The 13,835-nt window shown below is 35.8% G+C and overlaps 1 protein-coding gene across 5 annotated transcripts in view; it reads left to right on the plus strand.

The window, feature by feature from the left end:
* The window catches only part of Ppn (proteoglycan-like sulfated glycoprotein papilin), a 126,020-nt gene that overhangs the window by 81,217 nt on the left and 30,968 nt on the right, over positions 1-13,835 (plus strand). For all 5 annotated transcript variants that reach the window (XM_086904500.1, XM_086904501.1, XM_086904502.1 and 2 more), the window contains exons 2-3: positions 571-631; positions 13,442-13,629. In XM_086904500.1, the coding sequence (XP_086760626.1) occupies positions 571-631; positions 13,442-13,629 (249 nt within the window). The remainder of the gene's footprint in view (positions 1-570; positions 632-13,441; positions 13,630-13,835) is intronic.

A 13,835-nucleotide genomic window follows, 5' to 3' on the forward strand; every position in this document is an offset into this window, starting at 1 on the left:
TGTATAATTTAAAATGTTGATAGAAATTTATATTTTCTGTGTGTTGTTGCATTATTAATTATTTTTATACGTATAGGTTAGGTTAGATTTTGATTCAAGAAAATACGTTGAACGTGTATTTATTTCTATTTAATTCATTATTATTTTTTCATATGAAAATGATAAAAAATGTAAAATATCTGGTATTATAAAATAGCTTTGATAAATATAAAATATAATAATAGAATAAGCATAAGCTAATAGTAACCTTGAAAAACATGCAATTCGGTATAACATACCAGTTTTACATACCTGTAATTCAGGATTATACTTTATTCCAGGTCAATAGCTCTTTATTATACGTTAAAATGAAAATTATTTTATATCTGCATGAAATTTAATAATAATGAAAAATAATTATCATACTTCTCTTTATTTATAATTGTCGTTATATATCTAATGTATTATTAATTATTTTTTAGCATAAAATTTCTTTTCAAAAAAGATTAATAAAGAAGAAATTTTCGATTCATTCTTAACTATGAATTATTTAAATGATAAAGTAAAAGGTGAATATTGTTTTTGTTTCAGGTCGTCGGTGCTTCTTATATTTATTATAGGATTATGCCTGCACGACGTTCTTGCGAAACACGTGAGTATTTTATTTGTTTTATTTACTTTATCGTTTTCCTTTTCAATCAATGATTCGAATCGCGACACCTGATATCTGATTATCTTAATGAACGCAATTTATACGAAATATGAAAATGTGGAAAGTAGAATGTATCAAACAAGCCTCAATTATTAACCGTTAATCTCCGAATTAAAGGTTATGTGTGACTTGTCGCATTCGATACAAAATTTGAAACGATTCGATATGATAAAACAGATTACAGTATCGTTATAATAAATCTTAATATATAAACAATTCTTTAATATGGAATATAAATCAATTATCGAAATATCACAACAAATTCTCAATTTCAATTTTTTACATACATACATGAATGATTCATGTATGAAATTACATATATGAATACATTTTTTTTAAAATTATATTTTTTATTCATAAAATTAATCATTTCAGTTTAGTTATCTTTTTTCAAATCGACTTTTTAAAAATTTGCGTTATAAATTTACATTCTATAAATATTGTACTAAGTAATATATTAAGTATAACGTATAAATTTATTTTATTGAAAGATGTCAATATTAAAATTAATTATTCTATGCTCTTATCATGAATTTGCACAAATGAAATCAATTTAGTTTTGTCTATTTATACGAATAGGAGCATCAAAGGATTAATCAATATGATCATTAATAATGTTATTATCAATAACATTTTCAATTCATCGTTTCGCAACGATTTTGTTAATCACTAAAATAATTTTTCTCGTCGATCCTTCCACATTTTTATATTCAAAACTACTACTGGAATATAGAAAAAAATTTTTAAAAATCCCAGACATACTTCCCGAAGAAGGAAGACAATGATAGAATGAACAGAGGATAGAAAGTCAAAGAACGAGGGACTTATAATCTGATTGCATAGTGGATTTTTCCTTTTTTTGTTGTTTCATACATGTATCTATACCTCGCATCCGTCTTACACGAGAAATAACTTACCGGAGGAATAACTCCGGATCGTGTTACCCCTCTAGCTCTTTTACGCGATGCCTCGCTTCTCGAACGTGCTTCCTTTTCACATATTCTTGTCTTGGGACCAAACTCTGCGGGAGTTTGTTTGAAGAAACGAGGGTTGATTAATCGTCAAAGAAGTTTCTGTTCTATTAGATCGTGTTCATGCAAATTTGTTATTTTCGATGCGATCGAAGAAATCTAATCTATCTATGATTTCTCTATTCAAATAATAATCATAGATAATAATCAGATAATCGTACATCGTTTAAAATTTCCTTCCAATAAATAAAAACGCACTGCAATCCTCCATTACATGATAACAGTAGGACCAGACGGACAAAAATCCCCCGTCAAATTTATTATTTCGTTCCTCGATCATCCACGTTTCGAGACAGTCATCCATTTCATTTCCGGCGTCGATTTCATTACACTCGCTCGGGGGAAAGAATATCCCGCAATCCGGTAACACGCGTGACAGAATATCCACGAACGCGTAAAATACCAGCCTCGTTCATTTTCCAAAATCGTATCTGTTTCACAAGTGTCATATTCGTGTCATGCTCGCGTCGATATTTTGACCGACATCTGGAAATTACGTTTCTAAATCCAGCCTGTGTGGATACCTGAAAAATCACGAGATTATTAACTTGATAGATCGAGAAAATTGCACCTATTATTATCGCTTTTTATCGGTTTGTTTTACACAGTTTACTCGGATGATTCTGATTAGAGAAGATTGGCTGGTTGAAAGATCGAAAAAATCTTCTTGTAGATAGATCGAAACTCGAAACTGCAGATGATCTTGAGATTTTAGAGATAGTTAATTCCGGAAATATCCAAGCCAATATCAGATATTTAATATATTTTGAAAAATTGCACATCATTTTTGTTTATTATTCTATTTTACAAGGAAGAATTTTTTTTTCTTAAAGAAAAAGTGAAAAAATTTGATAAAATATTATTTATATTTGGAATTAATAAGTATGAAAAACTTAAGAAAGCGAATAATTTTGAGATAATTTTATGAGAATTAAATTAATTTTTTAATTAATTTTTTGAATGGGAACATGAATATAATTGGAAGTTCATAAGCATGAAATGATCTTATTGACTTATTCTAATAATCTTATTGACTTTTTGCCATCATCAATGTCTACTGTCCATTATCCGGTTAAACGATCTTCGAAAGAAGTTGAAGAAATCTCGTTGCAATTCTTCTGGTAGGTCAAGTGTGGTAATCGCCATAGATGAATGCAAATAATCTCGAAAGTCTGTATATTGAAAATCGAATGGGTACTTAGCCTCTCGAATGGGAACGTGGATGATCGGAAGTCGTCACGTGGCTCGGAGAAAGTATGTTTTCTTTGCACTTGTAATTGCAGTACGGTGTTTTTCTGTTTATGGTGTACGCATGAAGGATCAGTAGGTTCAGAGAATTATGAGAGAAGAAAGAAATAAAAGAGCTTTAAGATATGGTACTTGGAATAATATGTGTACTATAATAAAAGGAAGAAAGCATGGGCTTGTCACGTACATTTGCAATGAATGGAAGAGAAAATCTTGCGTGACTACTGACCTACGTTCTCATACTAGGTTTAGAGTGTGAAAAGATACCGGTGTATAAATAATCTGAGCGTGGTTTATGTTGAAAGAAAATGATGAATGAGCGGAGGAGAAAATGATTTAATTATCAAAATTTGTTCCGCTAGAACTAATAATAGCATTTTACAGAAATCATTTTTGAATCGGATAAAAATATGTATACGATTCAATAATCTTAATACGTTTCTTTTTAATGAAATTTCAATGGCTGATATAAAAAAGATCATAAAAGTTGTAACAAGCGTTCTGAATGAAGATATTAAACGAAACAATATACAATATGGTGATATATTCGTGGTATATATCCTTTATATAGTCGATTCTAAAAGTCAAAACAAACACAAAAAAATCGATTTTTATTGCTCCGTCTTCGTCATATTTTCGTTTTATCATCATCTCGTTCCATTTAATGCAAAATTTAATTGTTTATAATTTATAAACAAATCTCAATCAAGTTTTATGTTCATTTTTATCTTCAAGATCCACTCAAAGTTGTATCACAAATCAATTCTCTCGGCACGTATAAATTTTTTCACTATTTTCAGATAGTGAATCTATTTTTAAATATTTTTACTTTCTATCACAAAAACACCTTTCATAAACACTGTTTTCCAATAACGAAAAATTTACGAGAAATCCTTACCTATTAGTCACGATGGATTAGAAATGAAGTAATTAAATCCCCCTTTTATAAGCCCCCTTAATTTTTCTCGCTTTCACAGCTATCCAACTCGTAAAAAAAAAAAAAAAAAAAGCAATACGAAGAGATTTTATGTTTCGTTTAATAGACTATATTTTTTATCGTAACATTTTTTTTTTTTCAATAAACAAAAACGTATTGTTGCCTTGCGTGCGATTTTCAAATTAGCACGGAGGCTAATTTCTCCACATTCTTCACTTCTCACGCGGCAGAAAAGCGTGGCTAATATTTTCCTTTAAAGATCTTCCTATTATTCCGGCGACGCTTTTCCTGTGTTTTCTTAAAACGTGTTCTTAAGAAGAGGAGAGATAAAACAGTTGTTCGAAAAGTTAGTGGCCAAGTACTTCTCGCAATTACGTCTTTTGTTTTCTGGATCTGCGTTCTTTCTTTACGTTTCACGAACGTTAATTCGCTCGTTTTTCCTTTTATACATGGCTGTTTCTCCGGTGGTTCCGATACAAGTTGGAAAAAGTAGATAGAAGCAAGTTTTAAGTTTTATCTTGGTGGAATAGTAAATAAAATGTAAAAAAAAAAAAAAAAACAAAAGCCAAGTTGTGGTTTGTGGATAAAAATAGTTCAGAAATACGATAATCTGTGATTGCTATTATTTGTGAGTATAATTCAGAATATTAATTATTATTAAATTTTTCATCAAATTATTACTCTTTCATTTTTATTATTAGAAATTCAATGCTGAATTTTCTATCTTACGAACAATACAAATATCCCCTTGTTTCCAAAGATAATTAAAAATATTAAATTTCATGATAAATTATATGTATCACAGACTTCGATCTCTTCTGATATATAAAATGATATAAAATTCTTCTCCCTTAAAGAACTTTAATAAAATAAATAGGTGCATCGAATTTCGATAAACCTATTAAAATTTAATATATTATACTAAAAGCAGGATTAATAATTCGAAGGATTACACATATAAAAAATAAGTTTCACAAATTCTCCTCTTTAATATTCAACCTCCTCAATCTCGATATCTAATTAAATCTCAAAACTATCCATTTATCAACAGAAATCTTGCTCCTTTATTACTTCCAAATTACATTCCACGTTTTCGATCTTACGATTCAAAAATACCATCATCATCATTGCCAAATCGATACAATCATTGTTCATCCGATTCGACGATTCCCTCGTCCTCGTGCAAAATGGCGAAGACGAAGAGAAAAATGAAGCGGTCGTCGTCACGAGCGACGTTGGAGCGACGGCTCGTCAACGAGGAGCGGATAAATTCGTTTGTGCGCGTGTTATCGGCCAGGATCTCGAGCGGACGAAATCGTTTGCACGATTTCGAGGCCGTGCGTGTGGATTATTATTAAGGGAAAGGTGGTGGTTGTGCGCGTTGGATCGTTCACGGTTCATCGACTGACCCGGGCGACATCAACTTCCCCGAACCATTTAATTAACTCTTCCCAACCGCAATCTCGTACCGTCGCCGAATTTCGAGGGCCTGGTCAACGGCAGTAGCCACGTTTCGCGATCTCTCGAACGTTTTCGGGTATTTTCGGAATAATAATGGTGTTTTTTTTTTGAGTATTGTAAACACCTTCGAGAGAGGAAAAAATATTTGGTTTGGTTTATAATTAGTCGAACGAATGGAGAAGGAAGTTGAAAGTTTTTTGAAAGTTGAGTTTTTTTTCTTTTTTCTTGTGGAGCAAGGGTTAATGTGATGTATTTGACAATGGCAGTGAAAGCAGGAGAAAAAGAGAATGAACGGCGATGAGGAGGGAAAAGAAAACGTATATTGTGTCAAAAGCAATGAATTTTTTAGCCAATTTTTTGTTTGAAATCTGTTATTTTTTTTATCGTTATTATTATTTATTTTTCAAAGTGAAAGAAAAATAAGTATTCGTGTTAAATAGAAATAAATATATATATATATTTCTTTTATTAATTAAATGACTGGCAATGAAAATATAAATCGTCATTTCGTCTCTTAATAATTTTCTGAACTTTTTTCTTTAATATATATATATATATATATACTTCTTTAATATATATATATTAAAATATGCAAATTTGATAAAATATTTACGAAGCAAAATTCGAGGAATAATATCAAGAGGTATCGTGAAAAAATAATATTTAATAATAATAATGGAATAAAATGAATAAGATCGAAAAATATCAATTTCGTGCCTCATTATTTTCACAACTACTTTCAACTTCTCACTTTCGCCAATCATCCTCATTATATTCACTACTTTTTCTTATTTTCCTTTTCATACATATGCATACTTGAATTAGCACATTGTTATATTTTTCGAAGACTTAAAAATTATCCATGGAAGATTGATATCCCGTAATCCAAAGAGAGTGATAATAAAGAAATTTTCTTTTTTTTTTTATTTCTCCATTTCGTCGTCCCAATTGCAACGGTGAGAAAGCGTACGAGCAGAGATGTGAGAAAACCACATTCGATATACCAAATTTCAGTTGCAGTGGGCGAGCAAAGTTTAAACGAAACGTTCCATTAAATTACGAAGAGTTTAATCCAAATTTATATAACGGAAAGAAATCTCGCCGTTTCTTTGGTTAATTAAGAAACGATTGCCAGAAAAGTTAAGATCCAAAGGGTTTGAATGCCGCGCGTGAATCTTTCCAACGATGCCAACTATTCCAGAGTTTCACGAATACAAGTGGCTCGGATGTGGTGAGCCGATGCGTTTAAATCCTCGTTTTTGTTCCAAACTCTGGCCCCACCCTCTATAACACGAATTCATGGTGTGCCTGATTAATGATCAATTTCTTGCAACGAGAAGTTATTGCCAGGACGTTGCTACCAAAAAACCATTCGTGCTTATCTGACCACTAATGTCCCGATTATTGGACCACGAAAATAATTCGACGAAAATATGTTTTATACGCGTAATAATTTCCAACGATGAATGAATTTTCATTGAAAAAAAATGTTCTTCTTTTTAAACAACGAATAAAAAACATTGCTTATTAATTCTCGTTCTCTTCGAAAGAATCACGCGTGTTAAAAGGATTACATTTTTTCTCGCATCAAAATACGAATACGATCGATTTCTCATATAAATAAACCCAACGTTTCAAAATTTATTTCGGGACGAGTGAAACTTGTTGCGAACGGTTTTCGAATGCGGTCAGATATCCGAGTAGGACGGAAGGAGCGATCGTTTTATCGTGGACGAGGGTGACAGGTAAGGGTACACGATCGAGCAGCTTAATTCACTGTCATCGAGATTATGTTAATCTCGACGCGGAGAAGCGGTGGCACGGATGTGAGGGTTATTCGATCGGTCGTGGAAAGCCTCTCCCGCGGATCGTTGCCCCCGTGATATTGGATTATGTTTCACTGTTAACAGGTTACGTTTCGTATCTCGCCACGGCAGACGTGCGATGCGCCGGAACCAATGCCGCGGCTAATCGAGTACAGGATCGATCATAGAAACGAGCGTGATCGACGGTGTCGGGATTCCTTCGACCCGTGTTCGATTTCGATGCAAATTGGCCAAATGAATCGGACATCGAACGATTAATCGAATCTTGATATTTTTAATTTTGCCGATTTTCTTGATTTGATGAAATTTTCTTCAAGAGCTTGAAGAAGATTCGATTAATAGAAATTGATGATTGATTTTCTTAGATTTTTGGAAATCTCGTGAACCTTCTCTTCGTGCTTTCAAACATTTCATCCATTTACATTTGACATTTCACGAATCTCGATACGTTCGATTTTTCAAAAAAAAAAAAAATAAAAAAATAAAAAAATTGGAAGGAGGGAAGATGGAATCGTTAAGGAATAAAAGCTGTTCCTCCTCTCCGGTTTTCCACGATCGTTTGGACACAACATCTTTGTGCAATGGCGACGCGTCAAGCCGCAAAGGTGCGGACGTTGCACTTCCTCGGCGCGTAACCACCTCGTATTAGCATAAATTAGCCAGCCGTCCGTGGAACGTCGTAAACCTTTAGCAATTGTAAGGTCCCCGCTTTGATGTCAGAAACGGTTGAACGATCGTCCCGCTTTAATGCAGCGTATAGCATACGGCGGAATATCGCGAGGGGTTAAACGCATTCTTTGACATAATTTGTGTAATTGTGGCACGGCGTTCGCCCACGACTCTAAATGCACATTTGGAATGAGCACGGCCGGCCAAATGGACGGTGAAATAATTTGTCCCCCGCTCGTGATAATTTCTAACCAAATCTCGTAAAATTCAAATTTACACGCGGAATTTCGGTATCTGGAATTTACTCGAGGAATTGCGTTACGAAGGTATCTGGAATTAAAACGGAATTATTAATTTCGAGGATAAAAAATTTCTTATAGAAAATTCTTCGCTCCCTATTTCTCTGACGAATCTATATGCAGAATTCAGAGATAAATTTTATGAAACTATATCTTTATTCATTTATATAAAAGAATTCCAGATCATCGTTAATAAACCATTTCACCGTGACATTCCATTCGAAATCACCCGATTTCCACGCAACCGTCTCGCGATAATTAGAAGTTATCCGAGGCTGGACGAGTGATATGACTCACCGTGTCCAATCACCGTTTCCAGCGCGTATAGCATCGCGCCATCAAACGTCTCGATGAGGCCTACTACGGTCATCAGGCAACGTTCCGCAAATAAACCAGCCTCGAAATGACAGACACTCGACGCGACTCGCGGGAACTGGGTTAATCCGTGACTCTTACTCCACCGATTAAAACGGGGGAAAAAGTAGAAAGCCGGTAGTGTAAGTTGAATTGCGGCCGGCATTCATTGGACGGAATTTAATTGCAATTGAAACGCGACGGTCTGGCGGTCGATCGCGTGTGTCGGCCGATGATGTAAACCGTTTCTAAGCAGCTGGGCTGCCACCATGGCCGGTGGTTAGTCACCAACGTTAGGCAGCAACGTTTTAATTACTTGATTTATCGCGGCCTATATCGTCGTGATCGCTGCTTATATTGCTGTGAGAGAATTGGCGGAGACCCAATTCTAGCCATCTTCCAACCCCTTGTGATCGCGGTATTCAAACGGAGTGAGTCATTGATAATTATTCGAGATCTTGGAAGATCGGCACACAGCTGCCCGATCAATCTTGCTTGCGCTTGGATCGCGTGTCACGAAGGGGTGAATCGAGGCCGCCCTCCACCCCTCTTAATTAAAACGCCCCGAAGAACAAATCCGATGAAAATTTTGCCAATCTTCCTCGTACGTTGCTCGCGTTAATAATTGAATAAATTGGACTTTTTAAATTTTCATAAAAGAGAAGATCCTCCTCTTGCGGATCTTCTTGCAACGTTTCAATTGTCTATATTTATCGTTCTTTAAATATCGCGATATTGAATTTTACTTCAAATACTTTTTATCCTTTTTACAGATAAGTAAACGCATAAATTTCTTACGACATTTAGACAGATTAGATTAGAAAATTTTAAAAAATGTAAAATCAGACGTTCACACGCGACCATTACCATTCGTCCATCCACAGTATGAAGCTTTCGAACAAACGATAACGCTTCCAATCCGCCTCCATCGAGACGGGGGAAAAAATCTCAGAATATCAGTTCAAGACGAGGAAGGTTGTTCAATTCCGGAAGAGGATATTTTCATTCCCTTTGCATCCCCCCTCGCAATTAGAGATGCGAAATCGTATCGAGCTTCAAAGCTTCGTTCCTCCCCCTTCGCTTTTTCCCTTGACAGCCGCGAAAAGAGAAAGAAAAAGAAAAAGAGATGACCGGCTGCAAGCCGTAAATAAGTTTCATATACAGCTGTACGTACCACTGGATTTTTTGTGGAGCGTGGGAGAGCACATGGGCACCGAGAGGAGAACGACGAAGCGCGCGTTTCCGCGCGCGAGCTTTTCTTCTCCAGCTCGGAGCATCTGTGCCGTGCGCTTGGAGATGTAACGTGAGAATGTACGACGATAATAACGCCACGTCCGCGACGTGGGTGACTATAAAACCCTGGTTCGACGCGATTGCAAAACACCTCTGTAAGAGGTCCGAGGAAGCGGATTAAAAACGCGGGTTTCTTCGACAAGGGAGGACGAACCGGTGTAATTTATGCGCCGAGTCGCGAAGGGAATCGTAATTTTTCGATTTCGTCTTTCGCTCTTTTTCGCGGCCGATTTCCGAGTTCGAGCAAAAGGATCGATTTACAACGAAGGAAAGTGAGAGATGGGTGGGACGTGGTTCTTTTTTTTGGGGGGGGGGGGGGACGACGGGTAGGAGAGGGATTTTTTTTTTTTTCTTTTGAAGAACGATGAAAGAGTATCGTAGTGTTGGAATTTTTAATTTGGAACACGATTGTTTGTGATGTTCAATAAATCTGCTGTATCCATTTTCGAAAGTGCATTTTTTTGTCGCGTTTGAGAATTTCTAGAATTACTTAACGATTGAATTAATTTGAAAACCTTAAATAACAATTTGCAATTAAAGCCATTATTTTCTTCTTCTTCTTCTTCTTTTTTCATTATGTTTAACAAGATTTGAGAATTTTTGAAGAGATAAATCGTGTCCAGAAAGTTAATAACCATTAATTCATAAGTTTTCTAATATTTTTGTCTTGATAAAAATCGAGTGGAGAAATTACTTGCTCAACGTTTAATTCTCCTTTTCATCATTACTATAAATAGAAATTTTGCTATTTTAAAATTGATCGACGCGCGTAAAGAATTATACAGGTAATTCAATGTCAAGCTTGTAAAATCTTCGATTCTTCGTCGAGCCAGCTTTGCTTTGTTGGATAACAACACCGCGATTTATTCGGCCTGTGCGTTAACCAATTCTCGAGAAATCTCGATTTTTCGTCAAAGTTGAAACATAAGGCTGTGATACGATTTAACTCGAGATTCTTTGTTGCGTACTTGTTAACACCGGATCATGTTTTCGTACAATTACGCATCGTAAAAAGCGTCTTTTCTCATTCTCCTCGCCTGTCTTTGCCGATTATTCGAATAATAAAATAGTAGTTAACCCGCAGCTGAACCTTAAATTGGTTTTCACCATGGCCCCGAACGAAACAATTTCGAAGCAATTATCCACCGACACACCGTTCGATATCAGAACAGGTTGTACGAGAATTCGTTCCACACCTCGTCCCTCGAGAGATCTTGCTCGTATTTTTCTCTTCCATTTGTCGAGAACGAGTAATGTTTGTGAAATAGTTGAAAAAAAAAAAAAAAAAGATATCGTACATTTTTGAAATTTTTAGAAATTACAATGTTTCGAAATGTTGGACGAATTGATGTTTAAAATTTTGGAAATTTTTCCCCGAAGGAACGTAAAAATTAGAAAAATTAGAAAAACTTTCAAAGATCCTAAAAAAAATGAAAAAAATATTCGGAATGTTTGCAAAATTTCCGAAAACTACTTCTCCAAAAACTTTAACAGATAATAATTCCCTTATCAATTATCTGATAAAAACATCTCTTTGAAGTGCGCCGAGATACCTTATCCTCGTATATATCGTTTCGAGATAAATATCTCATCGAGAAGAAAAAAGAGAGAGAGAGAGAGAGAGAGAGAGAGAGAGAGAGAGAGAGAGAGAGAGAGAGAGAGAGAGAGAGAGAAACAAAAAATTCGTTTAACTTACTTTTTCTCGCGCCGGATCGTTCCTCTCGATCATTACCTGGACCTATGGTGGGCCGATTACATTGCTTCGTAAATACGGTCCAAGCGTCGAGAACTGCAAGAAATTTAATAAAGTCGATGAAAAATGAACGGGCCCTCGCCCCGGTTCATTTATCACGGCTATTTATCGGTGCCGAGATACACCTCGATCAACGAAACTTTCCAAATTGTGCCGCGAGGTTAACTCACCCCGTGGGACAAGTTTGAACCGGCTATTCGAAGGAAACTCCTGCCCAACTTCCTTCGAGGACCTAATAATCTCGAGGAACTGTGTGTACACCGACACCAGCAACGAACTTCTCCTTTCCTTTCGATTCGAGGCGACCGACATTTTCCGTCCTTTCCCATTACTTGGATTATTCCAATCAGGAATCTGTGAAAAGTAAACGATGAAGATCGTTGAACGAGGAAAGTGTTATACGTATTATAGGAAAGGGAAGGAAAGGAGAGACTGAAGTGGAAAAAAGTGTCTTTTTTTTTTGGATCTGCGAGATAAATATCGTTGAAAAGGGAAGAGTGTTATGTGTACATGGAAAGAGAGAGGTTAAAGTGCAAATGGTGTCTCTCTTGTTGGATCTGGGTGAAGAGGGGAGTGGAGGTTGAACGATAAAGATCGTTGAATGATAAGTATGTTGTGCGTATGTATGAAGAAGAAGAGGAGAAGTTGAAGTGCATAAAAGTGGCGAGAGAAATAATTTTAAATAATTTTATTTGGGAGGGCATGCAGTTTACAACCGGCCAATGCAAACCCGGTTGGAACAGTGCCAGAAAATGGTGGAAACATTATGCGGGGGTCGTTTTAAAGGTGAAAGAAATGCGATAAACGGATAGGATGGGAGTTCTTCCAAGATCGCGCGATTGTCGCTCCATTTGCTTGGATATTAATCTCGAGCTTTTCTTTCTGGGTCAACTCAGAGCGAGGGATACCGCTGTGATATTTCTTCGAGATTTCTAATTTGCGAGGATGAAAGTGGAAGATGACCGTGGTCGTTGCTTTCTTTGTGGGAGGATGGATGACGTTAATTTGGAGGATACTGATAAATGTAAACTTGAAAATACTTGATTTTTGGAAGAGTATTGAAGAAAAAGTTGGTTATTGTTAAAAACTAATTTATTAATAATTGATCGAATGTATATTTTATATGTATTCTTTCCGATATCAAAATGGTGTATATCTTTTACTTTGTATAAACGGATGAAAGAATAATCCTCTAATTATTTAAATATTTAATCCAACACTATCATACTATATCAAATAAACCAAGTATTTAAGTATTATATAAGTATTAATACATTAAATTGTCATACCTATTACAAGAAAAATTATACAAAATATAATTCATAATCTATAGATATACGTTTAAAATTTATAAATTAATCTTATACTATATATTCGTAATCATATTTTTTTCGAATACATTGAATAAACTTCACGAAAATTAATAACCAATCTGAATGAAAAGAATTAAATCATTCGATCCATTCGTATTCTTCTCCAACGTATTCCCAGATACGTCCACACGCTTGAACCATCCATTTAACGTGGATCTAGCCCATAAACCGATCGAATATACACTTGCTAGGAACGATAACGTAGTTCACGCTTCACCCTTGTCGCGAGTGCTCGTTCATCACCGCTAAAAGCCTATACCTTATCGAGGCCGACCGATAAAGGGATCACGCCTACGCTGTTCCCCACGAAGGTCACCCATGCATGCGCTCCTCGAGGCCTGCGGATCTGTGGTGCAGGTGAATAAAAGGCCACTTAAGCAAGCCAGTTCCTCGAATGTTCCTCCACTCTGGCCTTCCCCTCTGGCCTATCCTTCGCCGACCCCCTAAACCAAACTTCTAGCAGTGGAATGGCGTTGCTAAGCGGTGTTTTCCCGATTCTGTTCCAGCATCACATAAAATTGAGGCACGAGAGACATCGTCGACAACATGGGGAGAACTATCTGCCCAGCAGTTTTGTGCTGGACACGGACGAGGCTGAACGAGGAACTTGGGGGCCCTGGTCGTCGGCCAGCTCCTGCTCCAGGTCGTGCGGCGGTGGTGTCGCCCATCAGACCAGGCAGTGTCTTGATGTCGAGTGAGTATTAATCATTTTTCTTAATACTCGATCCATGTCGTTTATTCTATAATTTTCCCCAAATTGTTTCGCTTTATAATTTTGTATAACATGCATATGTTATATCTCACTCGAAACATCATCGTAGATATAATTATAAAATTCTTCATTGACAATATATTCGCGTTTTAAAACTGGAAAAGAAAATATTTCAACGGAATTAAATA

The sequence above is a fragment of the Apis florea genome, unplaced genomic scaffold (assembly GCF_048593485.1).
Source record: "Apis florea isolate Af1SG1 unplaced genomic scaffold, ASM4859348v1 contig_2350_pilon, whole genome shotgun sequence".
NCBI lineage: Eukaryota > Metazoa > Arthropoda > Insecta > Hymenoptera > Apidae > Apis > Apis florea.